The sequence below is a fragment of the Podarcis pityusensis genome (genome assembly GCF_964106645.2).
Source record: "Podarcis pityusensis genome assembly, chromosome: 7".
Classification (NCBI taxonomy): domain Eukaryota; kingdom Metazoa; phylum Chordata; class Lepidosauria; order Squamata; family Lacertidae; genus Podarcis; species Podarcis pityusensis.
In genome coordinates, this window is record NC_138031.1 from 68,464,238 (window position 1) to 68,484,671 (window position 20,434).

Sequence of the window (20,434 nt, forward strand, 5' to 3'; positions counted from 1 at the left end):
TCCTTAAGAAAGAGAGAGAGAGAGAGAGAGAGAGAGAGCCCAATAAAATGGCAAACTTCTGTTTTTTTGTTGGTACCAACATAGAACACAAATACTGTTGTAAGAACAGCCTTGATCAGCCTAAAACAGGACTGTTTTGGCTTCCACACAGCATTCCCACCCCACCCTCAGTGTGTATAGTACATTTTCATAATGGAAAAGATAAATTTAATGTTGCTCTTTATGTTTGCAGAGCAAACAGATCCACCCCAGCTTCCATCTTTTTGTGGTGTTGCTGAATAAACATGTTTGGGAACAACTGAGTACAGATGCCTTCCAGGTTGGAATTACCTGGGTACATTTTTTGTGTTACATAATTAAATGTATCTAGCCTAGTAAACTCTTCGTATTGACTTCTTCCTCTCCTTATCGGCTGTTATGGGTGAGGTCTGCCATGTAAGAAAAAGGCCTAGTGAAGCCTTCATTTTATTACTGGATTCTTCCAGCCTCCCCTCCACGGTGCTTTTAAATATTTGCCTGTTCCCAAATATTAGCTGCTATTTTCTAAAACTAGATTTAACTGATTTCCTTCTGCTGTACTTGAGGGCATTTATTGGGAATCCCTTATAATGAACAGCTCTGTTGCTGTAAAGATGGAACAAAAGAAAGCAATCATGGCGGCTGCTGTTGTGTGCAATTTTTATAGAAATGAGCGAAATAGAAAATTGATTCAAAATATTTGGGAAGGGGTTTGTTGGCTGATGCTTGGTGACAACACAGACCCACCATCTGGAATTCCCTCCCTTGGGTAATTTGTGAGGAAGAGATCGTAATGGCCTTTAAATGCCTCTTGAAGACTTATACATTTACCGGAGCTTTTCTGGACTCTGACTCTTAATTCTCTGTTGTGTACACTGCTCTGTTTTATTTGTAATCTATAGTTTATATTTACAGTGGTACCTCCGGTTGCGGACGGGATCCGTTCCGGAGCTCCGGTCGGATCCCGAGGTTTCTGCAACTGGAGGAACCGCTTCTGTGCTAGCGCATGGCACGGTAGAGAGCTTCTGCGCATGTGCGCGCGGCAAAACCCGGAAAAATACTTCCGTGTTTGCCGCGTACGTATCCCGAAGGATATGCAACCGGAAGTGAACGTAAGTAGAGGTACCACTGTATTTTGCAAATTTTCTTTACTGCTTAACTGTAAATAAAATCTCTATGTGGATCTTCTCCCCCGCAAATAAAGTTAAATTTTTGGTAAAAAACAATGGGGAAAAAAGTTTAAAAACTGAGCCAGGTGGGCGGGGTATAAATAATAAATTTATTATTATATAATAATAATAATAATAATAATAATAATTTAAAAAGCAAAATGAATAAAATCATTTAACAGTGTACAATAGAAACTAAAGTTACAACTTCATTAGAGATAGGTTTTGTTCTGTTTGATCCTATTTTTTTAGGATTATTGAATGACATTGTTGTACTTCTGTTGTTTTAATGACAACTGCTTAGAAATATTTGTTTTATTAAGTGGTATAAAAGACGACTTTCTTTTTTTAAAAAAGAATTATTTATGATTTTCAGTTATATACATTTAGATAGTTTTACAATCCTAACATTTCAAAACTTGACTTCCTTCCTCCTCTTTCTGTGGTTCCTTAATATATATATATATATATATATATATATATATATATATATGTATATAACACATTTCCTGCATATTCTAAATTAACTTATTCATCAACTTTAAATATACACTGTTGTGAAACTGCAGGTTATTACAATAATCCTGCTAAAAGACGACACTTTCGTTGCGGAGCGAATTCCATAGGGAGCAGAAAGTGCTTTCTTTTTTCTCCTGTCTTGAATCTTCCAGCATCCCATTACTACAAATTTCATCTGATGTCCCTGAGTATTATGAGACAGGAAGAAATACTTCACTCTATCCTCTTCATAGGGACGCGGGTGGCGCTGTGGGTTAAACCACAGAGCTTAGGACTTGCAGATCAGAAGGTCGGCGGTTCGAATCCCCGCGACGGGGTGAGCTCCCGTTGCTCGGTCCCTGCTCCTGCCAACCTAGCAGTTCGAAAGCACGTCAAAGCGCAAGTAGATGAATAGGTACCGCTCCGGCGGGAAGGTAAATTGCATTTCCGTGCGCTGCTCTGGCTCGCCAGAAGCGGCTTAGTCATGCTGGCCACATGACCTGGAAGCTGTACGCCGGCTCCCTCGGCCAATAATGCGAGATGAGCTCCGCAACCCCAGAGTCGGTCACGACTGGACCTAATGGTCAGGGGTCCCTTTACCTTTACCTTTATCCACTTCATATATTAGATACACCTTTATCATGTCCCTTCTTACTTGTTTCCTCTCTGTACTTAAAAGCCCTGATTTGTGTAAGGGCATTACAATACAGGCAGTTTTATCTCACGCGTGTTTGTATAGAATTAAATTTGCTGTTTTACTGCCCACACACCCAATTTGGAGAGGCCCTTTTGGCATGCCTTGCCTTATCCACTCCAAACAGTTCGGTATCACCAGTTTCAGTTCCCTGTAGACTCCAGTGAATAGGTAAATGTGGGGCGTAGGCTTGCTGCTCTACCCTTTACAGCCATCCAGCTGCAAAGTAAGGATGAAGCTGGAAATAACTTCAGTTCCTCTGTAATAAAACTTGATTGATAGACAAACATAAAGTGGAATGGCAGGATGACTCTGGCTAGTGCCTTTACTGGCTGTTGTGGGGAAAAGGTTTGCATTAAATTAATTTTCAAGTCCGAAGTCTAAGCTGTTGTTGTGTAGGGCAGGAAAGAGAGAAAGAGAGAGCCCAGAATATATTACTTAATGCCCTCTCTGTGGATTGTCACATGATGGCACGCCAGGCAAAGTTTTATTGAACCAGCATAAAAACCGGTGCCAGATATCTGCTGCTTTGTGATCTACTCTAATTACCTCTCTAATCTGTAACTCTGTAAGCTTGGAAATGGACTCCTATTGACAGGTCTACCTCTTAAATAAACTTTGTTGAAAGCCTTCCTCCAAAAGTTTGTTTCGTTTCCCTATTTATTCTGCCTAGGTGAAATCAAGCGTGAAATGCAGTTATGCAAGTATGAATCAACAGTTTGCTCTGGGAGTTGCTGAATACTTTACGGTGGCATCCAAAACATAATGGGGTTATACAATACTTAATGCCTCCAAGTAAACATGACCAATTGAAATATGTTAAGCAGTATGTGGTTCCTAGAGCTTCTGCATTTTTAGATTTTTTTATGTAGTTCTTAACTTTTCTTGCTGTGCCCAGGCTACTTGGCAAGCTTTTTCCATAATCCTGAACAGTATTACTGAACATTTTTGCAAAAGAGCACTCTTCCTACATGGCATTGAAACTACTGTATATATTTTTTCCAAGCAAAGAAAACCAGTCTGACAAAGTGAAAGGATAGATTCTGAATTGTATGTTAAGAACCAAGAACCTTTGGGGAGAGGGAGACATCCTACAAGCCAATTCTGCAGAAAGCTAAATTGAGATTGTGCTGAGGGTTTTCCGGTATCATGTAAAACCACAGTAACTGCATAAGCAGTTCAGAACAAATAACCTGACTGCCTCCATATGAGCTACTGAGCTCGTATAGAGATGGAGTTGGGGGAACTGATGCCAGCAAGAGGATGCAAATAGCCTGGCTCCCAACTCCAGCATCACTGTGGGCAAAGCAACAGTTACCTGCGACACTGTGGTCCGATCTGCACCATTTCCCCAATGTTGCCGCTTAGGGTGCTGAATTATTCCAGATCATGGAGCCCAGTGCAGTTTGCACCGAGTGGTAGGAACCCTTGAAGGTCTCTGGTCTTTGCCATCACCTGCTACCTAATCTTTTTTTTTTAGCTGCAGGTGTTGGGGATGGGACCTTTTGCATGCAAACCATTGCTCTACCATGGGGCTATTGGTGTTAGAATTCCTGCTCCATGACCGCAGTCATGGGATTTTTGTCTCTTACATGACGGTGTATGCTTTGACTCCACAGAGTGGGAAGTGATGGAGACAGGATATTTGTGTTACTGTGTTCCGTGAAGTGGGACTATTGTCCTTTGTTCTTTTTCTCTTTGCTGTCTGATGCTAGAGAGAGAGGGAGCCATGTTGCAGTGCTCCGTGTGTGTTTATATGGAAATAAAGTAGATTAGCCAAAATGCTGAGTTGTTGAGGTCTGATACACAAGCTGCGAAGACTCTGCGGATCCCTAGGTGTGCCGATGTCTGTTGGCATCGGTCGCTGTGATGTTCGGGCTGAAGAAAGCTTTTGAAGCTGCCGAACGATCGACCAGGAGGGAGAGAACATGCCAGTCGGGCATGTGTCTCTGCCAGGGTCCTACTTGAGTGTAGGATGAGCTCCTGACAATTATCCCATCCCCTAAGGAAGCAGGAGATGCAGAAAATGTGTCCTTGTAGGAGCCAGCATGCTGCAAAGCTTATAGAAAAGCTGTTGTGACGGCGAACACGTGTCCCACTGCTCTTTCATACTGGGAGAGGCTATTTTTTTCCTGCTGGTTAAATGGCATAGCCAGTCGTATGTGCCCTACTCAGATCAAGAACTTAAGTCATGTAGGGCAAGTGCAGATTCACACATCACATCTTGAATCCTACTGTGCATTTCAATGACAAATATCTCTGTGAAGCTGTCAGTTGTACACGCTCATTTACAGGACCAGAGTTCCCCATAATATATACGCATGGCAGGGCATGATGGGTTACGTACTATTTCGTTCTTCATGGGGGCATTGGGAACCCCAACCATTTAAACACATGTGCTCAGTGGGAGGGCTGTACAAGTGTCTTGCCCTTTAAACATGGGTGCTTTTTCTAGCTAAAAGTGTCAAATCTGCTTCCGTTTCCTTTCTTTTTGTCGGTTTTGGTTTATACGCTTAAGTTTTGGTGCCTTTGCAGAATAGTGGAACCACCCAGATTAATTGCTCCCTTTCCTTTCCTTTATTAGTTTCTCAGTCTGGCACTGTCAACTTACATCGTGAACAGTACTCGCAGTAGTCTTCACAACAAACAAGGCCTGCCTACAACAAATCAGATTATTAGCTGGACAACATTAGGTAAGCACTACTTTCCTTAACTGGGATTATCCTGGTCCGGCATGTAAAGACATGTATATAGACACACATTTCCTGCTATTTAAGAGTTTAACCTGAAGGGACATGTCCTTGACTGGCAGCAGCTGGTTACAGAAAGGTAATGTTCTGTGATTATACATAAATAGAAGCATCTATAAGCATCATCCTGCAAAAAAAAGAAAAGGAGAACATCAGCACCCTCTTCAAGCTCACATGAGCGATATTGATTTAGAAGTGGACCGGCGTTTGGAGATTAATAGCTCAGCCTGGCATTAATGAGATGCATCATTAACTATTGTGGAGTTCAGATGCATAGCGTTGATGCTGCAAAAACTGGAACTGGAGGAATGCTTTTTGTTCTCTTCTTCCAGTTGATATTTTGCTCGGTGCCTCTTACGATAAGGCAGGCTTCTTCCACCCTCTAGGTCAGAGCTTTCCAAACTGTGTGTCACGAAATGTAAGTCTGTTGGCTGCAGTGTATAGGTATGTCATGCGAATGCACTCCTCCTGGGGCTGGAAAGGGGTTAGTTTAACCTCCGGTTTGCTAGTAAAACCGAACTGCTGTGTCGCGAAATGATGCATGTCTAAAAAGTGCGTCACCAGTATGAAAAGTTTGGAAGGCTCTGTTCTAGGTCGTTCCAAGCTGTTTCTCCCTACAACCTAGCAGTTTGAAAGCACGCCAGTGCAAGTAGATAAATAGGTACCACTGTGGTGGGAAGGTAAACAGCATTTCCATGCGCTCTGGTTTCTGTCATGGTGTTCCGTTGCACCAGAAGCGATTTAGTCATGCTGGCCACATGACCCGGAAAGCTGTCTGTGGACAAACACCGGCTCCCTCTGCCTGAAAGCGAGATGAGTGCCGCAACCCCATAGTTGCCTTTGACTGGACTTAACTGTCCAGGGGTCCTTTACCTTTTACCTTTCAAGCTGTTTCCCCCTACATTCCGGCTTGGTCCCCGTTCATATATACATAGTCATTCCAGCACCAAAGTACTCCTTCAAGAGAGACAACTCAGGCATGCTTACTTCAATTGTCCAAATAAGCACGATTGAGCCTGGTAATTGATACTTTTGAATTATGGTGCTGGAGGAGACTCTTGAGAGTCCCATGGACTGCAAGAAGATCAAACCTATCCATTCTGAAGGAGATCAGCCCTGAGTGCTCACTGGAAGGACAGATCCTGAAGCTGAGGCTCCAATACTCTGGCCACCTCATGAGAAGAGAAGACTCCCTGGAAAAGACCCTGATGTTGGGAAAGATGGAGGGCACAAGGAGAAGAGGACGACAGAGGACAAGATGGCTGGACAGTGTTCTCGAAGCTACCAGCATGAGTTTGACCAAACTGCGGGAGGCAGTGGAAGACAGGAGCGCCTGGCGTGCTCTGGTCCATGGGGTCACGAAGAGTCGGACCCGACTAAACGACTAAACAACAAACAACAATATAAGGCTATTGGTTGAGTGGCGCAGAATCCCATGAAAAAAGTTGTATCCAAACTTGGCCACCTCTTTTCATGGGGTAAACTCGGAATCGTTGTAGCAGATGGTCTTTTTGTTTTGTTTTTGCTGTGTGGTGGATGTTCCACTGCATTCAATTCAAAGAGTGAGGAAAGAAACCATTTTCCTGCACCCTAGCTTCTAGGAATGTGAATGCAAACTGCACAAGTCATACATTGCTCCCAAGCTTTGAGAGTCATTGAGGGGGGTATTCAAATATGTTGGTGTTGACAGATGATATTGTGTTTATTGCAGGTTCGTCCTTGGTAGTGCCACTGCTAAGCCCCACATTTCTCTTCTCAAGGTTGCTGAGCATATTTCTTTCCCTGATGTCAACATACCTTCTGCTTAGTACAGGGTAATTCTCTCTCTACTTTGTAAATGAAATTCCAGCATATATATATATTTTGTGTTTCTCTTGACTAAGCAATTTTAAAGTCATGTATTTTCATTTTGCCAGATTCTTGTCATTCTTCCATTGCATTTAACCAGTAAGATGCAAAGTTCCAGATGCTGCGTGTGTTTAAATCTCATTGCCGACGTCGTGGAGTAAACATTTAGCCTGTGATTTGTATGACACTCTGAAACATTTTTTCTGTAGCTCCTTTGATTGCATTGATTCATGAGGACACATATGGTAGCTAACACACACACGCGCACACACACACACACACACACACACACACACACACACTATGATTTCAAATACAGTAGAAACCAGAAAGTAAAAAAGAGGAAGGAGTAATGAGCACAGGGGGATCAAATAAAAACAAGTGTTTGAATCATTCAGTTTTCACTTCTTATGATCTCCAACAGCATTTGGAGATAAACAACAATTCAATCCAAAATTTGTGAATTTGACACAGAAATTTGAAGAGATGAAATCCCTGCCCCCATTGATTACTTTTAAACCTATGCTTTTAAATAAAGCATCTTGGGGGTTGGTTGAAATATTATTACTAAAAGAAAAGGGCGGTGAATCCAAATGTAAAAAAAGAAGAAGTTTCCCCTAGAATTTCAAATGTAATAATAGAGTTGCATGGAATGTCACACTGAGGTTTATATTTTTAGCAAGCTGCAATCAATGCCCCTTCTTTTGTCATAGTATTTTAATACAGTAGCTCTCAAAAAGGGCTGCTGGAGGAACAATCGGTTCACTCTGTAATAGTGTTTGTGTGTTCGTGTGTGTGTGTGTTTTCTGAATGCATTCATCTTTTGACCACTATGAAATTGGCTCCCTGTAGTGGAAAAGAAGGCAGTCACCTTTGATGGCAGTAGCCATTTTGAATTTTTCAAGCATCCTGGCTTTCTGAGAACAACAAAATGTGGCCATCTCGGTTCACTTCTCCCTAAAAATAATTTTGCCACATCCACAAAACGTAGCTCAAACAAAACAGCCAATTTCTAAGGTGACGATAAATTTCTGAGGCTGATAAATAGTACTTGCCAGTTAACTAGAACCCGACTTGAAGGTAACAATTTCAAATGAGGAGAGAATTGCCAAGTAAGGGCAATATTTCTTCCAACTGTTTGGCATTTTCTGTATTAATCGGAACAATATGCAAGTGAATATGGAGAGCTCAGCATGACTGTGGCCAACACAGTTGTTGAACAAGTTGCCAAACCACTGCCCTGCCACACACAAACACCCAACCTAGTAGCATTTGTTATGGAAGGGTAGTGGAAGAAAAATAAATTTGATGCCTGGGTTGCTTTTTTTAAATTTCAAATGTATTTTGACGTAGATATGAAGCACTTTTCCCCCTGGCGTTGGCTTTGTTGATGTTTGTGTGGATAAATATGGAACAAGAAGCAGTACAACGTTACGGCATTTCACCAAAGCCAAAGGTAACCCTTATTTTCACCGTAGGTAAATACCACTTAGACATTTAGTTACTGGGCACTAACTTTGATTAGACTTCATTGCTTCTGGTGTGTGTTGTCTAGGCATTATTTGGCTAGGCATTATTATTCTCAAATAAAAGAAAAAAGGATTCTCTTTTCCCTCAACTAGGGTGGCCCAAAAGGGTCATAGACCAGGGAGTGTTGATGCAAAATCCCAAGTACCAGCAGCCATTTCCACTAGGCAGATGCAAACTGATACCCATAAATCCTCAAATCTTACCATATGTTTAAAATTGATGGGTGGAAGTGATTTTAAACCCACCTTTTAGGCAAGGCATAGGCAAACACGGCCCTCCAGATGTTTTGGGACTACAACTCCCATCATCCCTAGCTAACAGGACCAGTGGTCAGGGATGATGGGAGTTGTAGTCCCAAAACATCTGGAGGGCTGAGTTTGCCTATGCCTGTTTTAGGCTGTGGTCATGTAGCATTCAGGTTGGCTGCGGGGTGAAGACAGCACAGGCAGATCTCATAAAATTCAATGTAGCCCACTGGCGCAAAGTCCCTAGCAGCTACACTGAGAAACTAGAGCAGGTGTGGAGAGCCTTTGGTCCTCCTGATGCTGCTGGAATACAACTCCCATCAGCCCCAGCAAGCACGATGGGAGTTGTGGTTCAGCAATATTTGTTCTTCTTCAATAAAAGGCAGGGGGAAAGGGAGACCAGAACAGGGTATTTTAATGCCAGCACCATCACAGAGGTGTCTGTGGAGGGAATACAGCTATATTGATTGAAAATGTATTTTGTTGTCACTTTTGAATAAATGTTTTTTGAATTTTTTAAAAAGCAATTTCTGGAGGGCCAAAGGTTCCCCACACCTGAACTAGCATCTAGGAGAATGAAAGAAACCAAACCATGCTTACTCTCTCTGGAGCTAGCTCAGTTTGCTCTGCAGTAACCTGGCTGAGTGCTATTATCCAGTTGAGTGCTCTAATGTGGGAGCAATGGAAATAAGAAGTTATTAGGTGCTATGCTGTCAATCCACGTAAATCAACACTGCACCAGAGGGAAGGAATTAACCGGCAGTCGCGAATACGGCACCTCCGTTGCTTCCCGCTGTAGCTCACTAGAGGAGAATGCTTCAGCTGCAAAAATCACCTTTTTTCTGAATTATGAAAATATGTCTCCTTCCAGGACGTTTGGGGAAAAGCAGGAAGAAATAAGAGAGCAAATGGAAAGTTCGGGGAGTTATTTCCTTACCTAAGGCAGCAGAAGCATTTCCACTTGATCATCCTGCTTGAGCGATAACTTTATTGAGAGTCATTAAAGTATAATAAAACTGTTGGGGAAGATGCTATCGTAGCAACAGACATGGGCTTCTCTGAAGGAATAACTCTTTAAATTCTCATTTGCTCCCCGGAAAATATACCTTTAATATCAACAGGATACCAGCTGACATTGTGGCATTGATTTCTCTTCTCTCTTTTACAGCTTGCTGCTCTCAGCTTTTCATACACTAATGATCTAACACAGTTCCGACAACTTCATTTGGATGACGTCCGGCGATCTTTTTTCTTCGTATCCTTTTTCTTCCTTGGGTGAAGGCCTGGTTGCAATGCGATGGGTTGGTTTTTCATTTTCATTCCCTTCCCCTCTAAAAAAGCAAAATCTTGGTTTCTTAGGATGGGCCTGGCTTGGAATGGTGGATAATTTTACAAGCAAAGTGCTTGTCAATGGGACAGGAAGCATACATGCGGCCTAGGACCCACATACCTACGGGACCGCCTCGCCTGGTATGCCCCGCAGATGACCTTAAGGTCCACAAATGACAACATTTTGGAGGTCGCAAGTCACAAGGTGGTTAGATTGGTCTCAACTAGGGCCAGGGCCTTTTCAGTACTGGCCCCGACTTGGTGGAACGCTCTGTCACAAGATACTAGGGCCCTGCGGGACTTGACATCTTTCCGCAGGGCCTGCAAGACAGAGCTGTTCTGCCTGGCCTTTGGTTTGGACTCAGTCTGACCCTTATGTTTCCCTCCTCTTATGGTTTTGATCCATGGGCTACTTTTAAAATGAGGCTGTATTTTAAATTGCATTTTAACCTGTATTTTAAATTGCTCCTCCCCCCCATTATGTTTTTACTGTAATTTTACTGGTGTTAGCTGCCCTGAGCCCAGCTCTGGCCAGGGAGGGTGGGGTATAAATAAAATTTATTATTTATTATTATGAGGAATGAAAGTTTACATAACAATGCTGTTGTTGCTGCATTGAGCCTATGTACTGCGCCAAGTTTTTAAAATTAAAATTTTAAAACGATATCCAGAAAAGTTTAGTAATGAAGCTTCCCAGTTAGGACTTGTGTGCTGGCCTTTGGTTAACCTGATTTTCCATGAGTTGATTCATACTGCATATATTTAGCATACTGGCACTTTTGTGGTTTTGTGCTTTTCGTCTTCCTCTTGTCTTACACAGAAATTGTAGGTATGAATCTCAGAAGAAGAGTCTTGCTCACTATATCGTTGGGCCATTAAACACTTCTGAGAAGTACATGCTTTGGATTTCTTTATTTGCAGTCATGCAGGGGTCAGCAAACTTTTTCAGCGGGGGTCCACTCAGACCTTGGGGGGGGGGGGCGGACGGACTATATTTTGAAAAGAAAAAAAAATGAACGAATTCCTATGCCCCACAAATAACCCAGAGATGCATTTTAAATAAAAGCACACATTCTACTCATATAAAAACACCAGGCAGGCCCCACAAATAACCCAGAGATGCATTTTAAATAAAAGGACAAATTCTAATGTAAAAACACGCTGATTCCCGGACTGTCCGCAGGCTGGATTTAGAAGGCGATTGGGCCGGATCCAGCCCCGGGCCTTAGTTTGCCTACCCATGTAGTTATGCTTTCCTAACAGTGAGAAAGCTACATTAATATATAGAGTGGGGGGACAATTTCAAAGCTTTGCAGGGATGTATATACTTGACGTCTTTATATATGCATCTAAAAACTGAGGGATTTAGGAGAAGGCAGTAAAGATCTTTCTGACTCCTGTTTCCCTTAATTTGCTTTAGTACACATCACCTACAGATAGAGTTTTCGGTTGTTACCTGAATGCTGAATCTAACGAGGTCTTGTTGAACAAACAAATGGGACCTGCTTTCACCCTGTTAAAATCTGAGTAGTCCTACCCCTTTTCCTACTTTTCCTATTGAAAAATGGAAACTGATCGATCAGAACAGGTATGCTTTAAGAATGGTTTGGTTACCCAGCTCCTGTTCACCTGACATGTTAAAAACCATGTGACTCTAACACAATGTAAGATGGGGGGGAAAGGAATGAGCAGATGTTGCTATATAAAATTGGCTATTACATACACGGGCTTTGTCTTCCTGAAAGATGGGCTGCCAATAATATTTAATCTACCCATTAATTGTGATTGAGACAAAGGCATCTATTTGGATGTCTAGTCAAAAAATGTTCTAAAGCCTTTGCAAGCATTATTCCTCTCTTCTCACCTCACATGCACAGCTTGGTGTGTTCTGGATATTTTTACCATTATCTTATACCTGTGGTGCAAAGTTGTCACTGGGAATGCTTATACCGCTAGCATGTGAAAGAAGTGTGACCGTTTGCTCAATAAGGAGCATGTTGTGTTTTCCTTAGCCCTACCCAGGTTTTCTTCCAAGTGACAGCCTTTTTCGGTACTGGAAACATAGCTTCTGTGAACAGGTAACTATTGTGAACTACATCTAGAGAAGTTGGAAGGGGAATTCCATAAGTGGGGTGCCACAACAGAGAAGGCCCTGCCCTATGTCACTACATAATGGATTTCTCTTGGCAGTCAAGTAGCGCCATCCTGTCACATCTTAACACATGAATAGCCTGATACAGAGTGTCTGGAGGCAGTTGGAGGATGGATGGCGGCTAACAGATTGAGGTTGAATCCTGACAAGACAGAAGTACTGTTTTGGGGAGACAGGAGGCGGGTAGGTGTGGAGGATTCCCTGGTCCTGAATGGGGTAACTGTGCCCCTGAAGGACCAGGTGCGCAGCCTGGGAGTCATTTTGGACTCACAGCTGTCCATGGAGGCACAGGTCAAATCTGTGTCCAGGGCAGCTGTTTACCAGCTCCATCTGGTACACAAGCTGAGACCCTATCTGCCTGTGGACTGCCTCACCAGAGTGGTGCATGCTCTGGTTATCTCCTGCTTGGACTACTGCAATGCACTCTACGTGGGGCTACCTTTGAAGGTGACCCAGAAACTACAAGTAATCCAGAACGCGGCAGCTAGACTGGTGACTGGGAACGGCCACCGAGACTTGAAAGACCTACATTGGCTCCCAGTACGTTTCCGAGCACAATTCAAAGTGTTGGTGCTGACCTTTAAAGCCCTAAACAGCCTCAGTCCTGTATACCTGAAGGAGCGTCTCCACTCCCATCGTTCTACCCGGACACTGAGGTCCAGCACCGAGGGCCTTCTGGCGGTTCCCTCACTGCGAGAAGTCAAGTTACAAGGAACCAGGCAGAGGGCCTTCTCAGTAGTGGCACCCGTCCTGTGGAACGCCCTCCCACCAGATGTCAAAGAGAACAACAACTACCAGACTTTTAGAAGACATCTGAAGGCAGCCCTGTATAGGGAAGCTTTTAATGTTTGATGTATTACAGTATTTTAATATTTTTTTTGGAAGCCGCCCAGAGTGGCTGGGGAAGCCCAGCCAGATGGGCGGGGTATAAATAATAAATTATTATTATTATTATTATTATTATTATTATTATACAGAGGGAAACTCTACTTCAGATATCTAGTTCCCAAGTTGCAAAGGACTCCACAAGTGCCTTGAATTTGGTACAGCAACATATTGGTAGCTAGTGCATCTCCTTAAGATCCAGCGCCTCGTAAGTCTAGCATGTTGAACCACTTATCCCCAGCACCTGGCTGAAGCTTCTGGATCATCTTCAAGGGCAGTCTGACATGCAGGTGCATTGCAGCAATCCAGCAGAAAGGTCACCAGAACAAGGGTATCTCATGAGATATTCTTCATGAAGCAACAGCAGAAAGTTGCTATTCAAGTACCAACAGAGCAGTAGGGTATTTTTTGACTCTTGGCAGCCTGTTTAAAAGAACTCTTTGTCTGTCCAAGTACTGACCTGTTGTGAAAGCAAACGGAGGGTGGGAAACATTTTGTAAAACAAAAGGTGCTGCAGAAATAAAACTTTATAGCAATAAGTAGCATCCAAGAACTGTTTGCTTGTTATGTAAAAAACTAGAGGCAGCCTATAAAACTAGAAGCCGTGTGACTTGAAAGGTCGTTGCATGATGATTCAAATGTTGATTGTAGGGGGGTGGGAAAACTCCTGTTTCTTAGTAGAACATATTACTTGCAGAAAATACATAATGTTTGTTTTGGTTTCATTCTTGGTCTCTAGTTTTGATCCAACTTCAGTCCATTGCTTCTTGACTGTGTTCAGCCCTTTCCTGATGGGAGCCTTGCTGTTGTGGAAGGTTAGTACTTGCACCTTTAGGGAATGATGGGATCACAATTTTTCAATTCTAACTTAACTGTTCCTGCACAAATAGCCTATCTGCTCTTGTAAGACTTCTTAAATGCAAAATGCTACACACACACACACAGTGGAACCTCGGTTTTTGAATGTAGTCCGTTCCAGAAGACCATTTGGCTTCCCAAACATTGGAAAACCGAGGATCAATGGGCTGGCTGGAAAGTAAATGGGAGAAAAATGAAAAGCGCGTTTCGGAAGCCTTTCGACTTCCGAGGAACGTTAAAAAATATATATTCATGAGCTGTAAGTCAAGCTAAATAAAGTAAGTCATAGACTCATAGAATCGTAGAATCGAAGAGTTGGAAGGGACCCTAAGGATCATCTAAGTCCAACCCCCTGCAATGCATGCGGGGACCAAACCTGCAACCTTGGTATTATAATCATCAATCTTTATTATGGTCCAGAGACCCAACAAATCGTTACAAAGTAATACACAATTCATACAGCCTACCTCCAGGTTAAACAAGCATTTTGTTCAGAATATAGGGATCATTGGTTCTTGCAACCACCGATAAGAACTTTGCCACTGCTAATGTTCTAGCATTTGTCCGGTCTTCCAACAGAAACCTGACATAGTGAGCCTCTGATTTTCCTGGGAAAGGTACCAGCAAGGGTAGTATCAGTTCAGCCCTGGCTTGCTCATATTTTGCACAGTGTAACAAAATATGTTTTATGGAATCAATGTCTTGAGCACACGAGCAAAGTCTGTCCTGGTAGGGAACTCCTCTCAACCTGCCATCCAACACTGCAGAAGGAAAGACGTTTAGTCTGGCTTTGGTGAAAAGCCTTCAATAGTTTGGTACTGTCAGGTTTTTAATGTAAGAGGTATTATCAACACCATGCTCTATCCAGCTAAGCTATCCAGGATGGCGGATGGTCCTACTGAAATAAGCAGAATTCCATATGAAACCTTGTTTGTTGCTGCTGCTTGTTGAAATAGATCATGATTGCCCTGGGGTGGCCATCTTTTTCTCCCACCACCCGCTATGGAAATCCCTGGGAGGAGGGTTGTTATCCATTGCAGGGACTTCTATGATCACATTTGAACGTATGCATGGCGGTTGTGGCAGCAGTCAAGCTTTCTAGCAGCCGTGGAGCACTTGTTACTTGTGAAAAGATCCTATATTCTGAAGGCAGTCCTTGGACCACTGTGTAAACCTGTAGCTAAAGGGTTGCAAATTTTATTGTTAATTTTTTATTATTTATTGAATTTATATACTGCCCTATACCTGGAGGTCTCAGGGCTATTCACAGCACAAAATCAAAATACACTGATACCTTGGGTTACAAACTCTGCTAACCTGGAAGTAGTACCTCGGGTTACAAACTTTGCCCCAGGATGAGAACAGAAATTGTGCGCCGGCAGCAGCAGGAGGCCCCATTAGCGAAAGCGCGCCTCAGGTTAAGAATGGTTTTGGGTTAAGAACGGACCTCCTGAACGAATTAAGTTCATAACCTGAGGTACCACTGTATAAAACCACAATACACCCACACATACATACACACACACACACACACACACACACACACACATATAATCAAAATAAAAACAACAACCTAATCACACACCCAAGAAGAAAAACAAACCACATTTTAAAAGGGCATAGAATGTCAATCAAATCAACCAAAGGCCTGTTTTTGCCTGGCGCCTAAAGGTGTATAATGAAGGTGCCTGGCGAACTTCCCTAGGGAGAGCATTCCACAAGCGGGGAGCCACTGCAGAGAAGGCCCCATTCTCGTGTTTTAGTGCAGTTTAAAAGAAAGCCGCAAGAAGCGAAAGGGACTGAGAATGAGATAAATTGGGAACTGACTGATCCATCCATTCCTGTTCAGGAATACAGCATGTTAAACTGTGTTGCAGAAGGGGAAGCATTGTGGAACAAGTAATGGATTACCCACTATCATCATGCGCGTCGCAAGTCACACCTCCGGGCCCAATGAGATAATATCTCAGACCTCAGAGGATTGTGTTACATCAGCCTTTGCCAACCTGGTGCCCTCCAGCATGTTCTTTCAGCGGCAGATGGGAGTTGTAGCCGAAAACCCTCTGGAGGGCACCAGGCTCGCAAAGATTGCACACTGGAAATGCCATACATCACTGCAAACCAGCATTTACATTTGGAGAAAAACAGAGATTCAGCAAATTGGGAGAAACACTGTCTGGATTCTGAGGAACGAACAAATGAGTGAATTGTACCAGTCCTAGAGAAAATGACTCAGAAAGTGGAAACACCTAGTGGTTTTCTAACTACAGTGGTACCTCGGGTTAAGTACTTAATTCGTTCTGGAGGTCCGTTCTTAACCTGAAACTGTTCTTAACCTGAAGCACCACTTTAGCTAATGGGGCCTCCTGCTGCCGCCGCGCCGCCAGAACACGATTTCTGTTCTCATCCTGAAGCAAAGTTATTAACCTGAGGCAATATTTCTGGGTTAGCGGAGTCTGTAACCTGAAGCGTATGTAACCTGAAGCGTATGTAACCCCAGGTACCACTGTATTGCAGGGGATGGCGACATTGGAAGCTGCCAAAGTTTCCTCGCTGTGAAGAGCAATAAAGGCAGACAAAATACTGGCAATCTTTCTCGGCAATATGAAGTCGAGAACGTGCCCCAGAAGTTCCTCAGCAGGCAAATTTGTATGGGAAGTGTTCCGTGAAGGTAGAATAATTTGAAGAGCCCTGGCATAACACAGTAGTTTATTTCTAAAATATATACCGCTGTATTAGAATTGTAACAAGGACTATTAATATTCTGATTGCAATGCACAGAACCTACAGGGCCATGACTGAAGGCAACAGGTCTGTTAACTAGATAAAATGTTTGCATTCAAAACGATGAATTTTGTAAAGCCAATCTCAAGATGTGCTTGACTGTCTCTTTGAATACTAGCTATGTTAATTTGTGGCTGTTGGTTGTTTTTTGTTTTCTGCGGTATTTCAATTAGCTTAATGTAATTCCGTGTCCCCGACAGATTGTAATCCCTTTTGTTCTTGTGTCATGTGCCTTTGAAGCTGTTCAAGTCACAACACAGCTATCATCAAAAAGGTACAGTAAACGCTTTTACCGAAGCAGCAGTTGCTTGGGGGTTCATTGGGGTGCATGGAGTAAACTGTCTGCAGCTATTTCTTTGTAAATCCCTGCATCGAGTACAATTATTCTTCATTCACTGGGTTCAAGCTTTATCAAATCTCCGACTATTAAAAAAACACTTTTTAAAAAGCTGGTAGTGACTTGAGTTCCTGTTTGCATCTATTTCACATACAGGGCTGGCTGGCCCTGCCATTTGACAGAGTGAAGCAACAGCAGATTTTCAGTTTAATTTATTATTATTATTATTATTATTAATAGTAATATTGTAATATTACTACAAGGGAAGAGAAGATTTATTTGGGGGGCATTTGCTTCGGTACCCCAGGCTGGAAAATGTCTTGGGCCAGCCCTGTTCCATGGATGTGTATTTTAGATATTACATTAAGACCTGCTCTGAGCTATAGATCTGATACTTGCAGTCCACTACCATAATTGGTACTTCCTTTACAACATTTTGCTCTTTGTCTTCTATATACTACAGCTAAGCACACCTCTTAAGTTAGGCAAAGCATAGTTCCATGTTTATTGAAGGTTCTTGCTGCTGTCACTGCTATTGATCATGTGAACCCATAAACGATGGAGGTTCTATGGTTGACTTCCAACCGTCCTATTGTTGTGGTTTTTACTGTGGTGATCACACAGGGTCCCCGGACGTTTCACCGTCTATTGATCCCTGTGCCACCACTTGATTTCTCGCTGCCACCACCCAGGCCCTACCTGGTACAATACTGAGTCCAGTCAGGGTTAAATTGGAACATAAACTTTTGTTTATTTATTGCAGTTTAACAAGTGTGTGGTTTCATAAAAGGTATTGGTCCGTTACAATCATGGGGTGCCTATCCAGACCTGTAACTTCCACTACCTGCTCTCAGATATTTACTTGTCTGCCTAGCTCCTAACTGTTCCTGACTCAACTTATTTCGCTACACTAACTCAACCTATCCACAGACTCTATCCCAATTCACTCCCACTCCAACCAACCTCCCAACGACCTCTCCTTTCGCCCCTCCCAGAGCTGGTTTTATAGTCCCTCTGACTCCGCCCCCCTGGGTTCTGATTGGGTAACTTGTTTAACTAATTCACCTCCAGCACTCTCATATGTTAACATCACAGGAATCAGTCTGTCTCTAGAGACGATGGAGTGTGCCTCTGGGGGTGAAGTCAAACTGCTGCATTTGCAGCATCAAAGTGACTTCCCTGGGGCACAAGAACCTGCGCAGTGTGTATGCAGGTATTGGGCTGCCCAGATGACAAAACCCACTCACCCCCTTGGCCCCATTGATGTGATCCAAAGGAGAGCAGAACAATACATTTGGCAGGAGTTGCCGAAGTAGGCTACACAGCTCCAGCCAACCACCTTAGGGACTCCACTCCAGACTGCCCTATTAGTTGATGGGTATATGTATTTGCCTCTACGTAAAGTAAAGGTAAAGGGACCCCTGACCATTAGGTCCAGTCGTGACCGACTCTGGGGTTGCGGCGCTCATCTCGCTTTACTGGCCGAGGGAGCCAGTGTACAGCTTCCAGGTCATGTGGCCAGCATGACTAAGCCGCTTCTGGCGAACCAGAGCAGTGCACGGAAACGCCGTTTACCTTCCCTCTGGAGCGGTACCTATTTATCTACTTGCACTTTGACGTGCTTTCAAACTGCTAGGTGGGCAGGAGCTGGGACCGAGCAACAGGAGCTCACCCCATCGCGGGGATTCGAACCGCCGACCTTCTGATCTGCAAGTCCTAGGCTCTGTGGTTTAACCCACAGCACCACCCGCATCCCATACCTCTATGGGGTCGCTGTTAAAAGTTTTGCCAGTAATTTTAATGACATGGTGATATTCAGCTGTGCATCTGCTTTGCAAAGCCAACTAAGCTTGTAAGCTAATCTGCAGGAACTGGATTTGTCAAATTTATAATGATCTTGTAAGGTATAATTAATTTACCAAGCTGACGCTTGGATCACGTGGCCAGATTCTGCTTTTTTCTCGGAGGGGGATCATTTGTTAGAAGCCACCGTAATAGTCTTGCTCTGTGCTATGGAATAGCACATTTTAATGAAATTTCACACTGTAACTGATAGCGCACTTCTAATTATAATTCTTTACAATTAAATTATTATTACAGTTAATGGCCCATCTCCCTGCTACTAGGTCAGCTGTTTGCAGCGTTGTTTCAGTGCAAGTCGCTGGCAGAGCCAGTCATTAGCAATTTAGAGCGGCGCTCAAGTGGCCTAATATTTCAATCACTTAATGAAAAATAAAGATAATGAAAAAGTCTTTAGCTGTATTTCACTTTGCTTGTTCATAGTCCATTTCGTTCCCTGAAATGTGCTTTCCCAAACACAAATGATCTTGTATACCAAAGAGTTGGATAACTAGTTTCTTGCGCCTTGAGGCTAAGTGGAACTCAACCCTCAGCCATTCGTGAACTTGGTGGAGGGTGTCTCTATCAGTTATTGGGGCGCAAAAGAGAGTGGCTGCCTTATCAACCTGGAACAAATAAAAATGAAAAGGTTCAGGGAGGCCATTAAGAACTGCCTTGGTTCTCTTGGGGAGTATTAGAGTTGTGAACAAGAACTTGTCTCTCTGAGTGGTAGGGAGGCTGCAGCCAAGAATCCTTTCTGAGAGGATTCGCAAGGGCTCCGGCTCAGTTGCTTATAGGTTGAACCACTAAAGCCGTTTTCAGTTGCAAATGAGAGACCTGAAAGTCAATAATAATAATAATAATAATATATATATATATATATATATATATATATATATATATATATATTTACTTGTACCCTACCCTTCTGACTAGGTTGCCCCAGCCACTCTGGGCAGCTTCCAACATATATAAAAACATAACAAAACATTAAAAAGCATCCCTATGCAGGGCTGCCTTCAGATCATCATCATCACCACCACCATAATTTTATTATTTATACCCTGCCTATCTGGCTGGGTTTCCCCAGCCTCTCTGGACGCCTTAGGTAAAGGTAAAGGGACCCCTGACCATTAGGTCCAGTCATGGCTGACTCTGGGGTTGTGGCGCTTATCTCGCTTTATTGGCCGAAGGAGCCGGCATACAGCTTCCGGGTCATGTGACCAGCATGACTAAGCGGCTTCTGGCGAACTAGAGCAGCGCATGGAAATGCCCTTTACCTTCCCGCCGGAGCAGTACCTATTTATCTACTTGCACTTTGAGGTGCTTTCGAACTGCTAGGTTGGCAGGAGCAGGGACCGAGCAACGGGAGCTCACCCCGTCACACGGATTCGAACCGCTGACCTTCTGATCGGCAAGCCCTAGGCTCTGTGGTTTGGACCACAGCGCCATCCACGTCAGCATATCTAAAAACATAGTGTCTTCTAAAGGTTATATA

The 20,434-nt window shown here is 43.2% G+C and overlaps 1 protein-coding gene across 9 annotated transcripts in view; it reads left to right on the forward strand.

The window, feature by feature from the left end:
* Positions 1 to 20,434, forward strand: part of PIGN (phosphatidylinositol glycan anchor biosynthesis class N) — an 85,975-nt gene that overhangs the window by 50,428 nt on the left and 15,113 nt on the right. For all 9 annotated transcript variants that reach the window (XM_081014705.1, XM_081014700.1, XM_081014697.1 and 6 more), the window contains 7 exons: positions 4,964 to 5,072; positions 6,841 to 6,943; positions 8,331 to 8,433; positions 9,921 to 10,007; positions 12,104 to 12,159; positions 13,858 to 13,933; positions 16,961 to 17,034. In XM_081014705.1, coding sequence (XP_080870831.1) covers positions 4,964 to 5,072; positions 6,841 to 6,943; positions 8,331 to 8,433; positions 9,921 to 10,007; positions 12,104 to 12,159; positions 13,858 to 13,933; positions 16,961 to 17,034 — 608 coding nt within the window. The remainder of the gene's footprint in view (positions 1 to 4,963; positions 5,073 to 6,840; positions 6,944 to 8,330; positions 8,434 to 9,920; positions 10,008 to 12,103; positions 12,160 to 13,857; positions 13,934 to 16,960; positions 17,035 to 20,434) is intronic.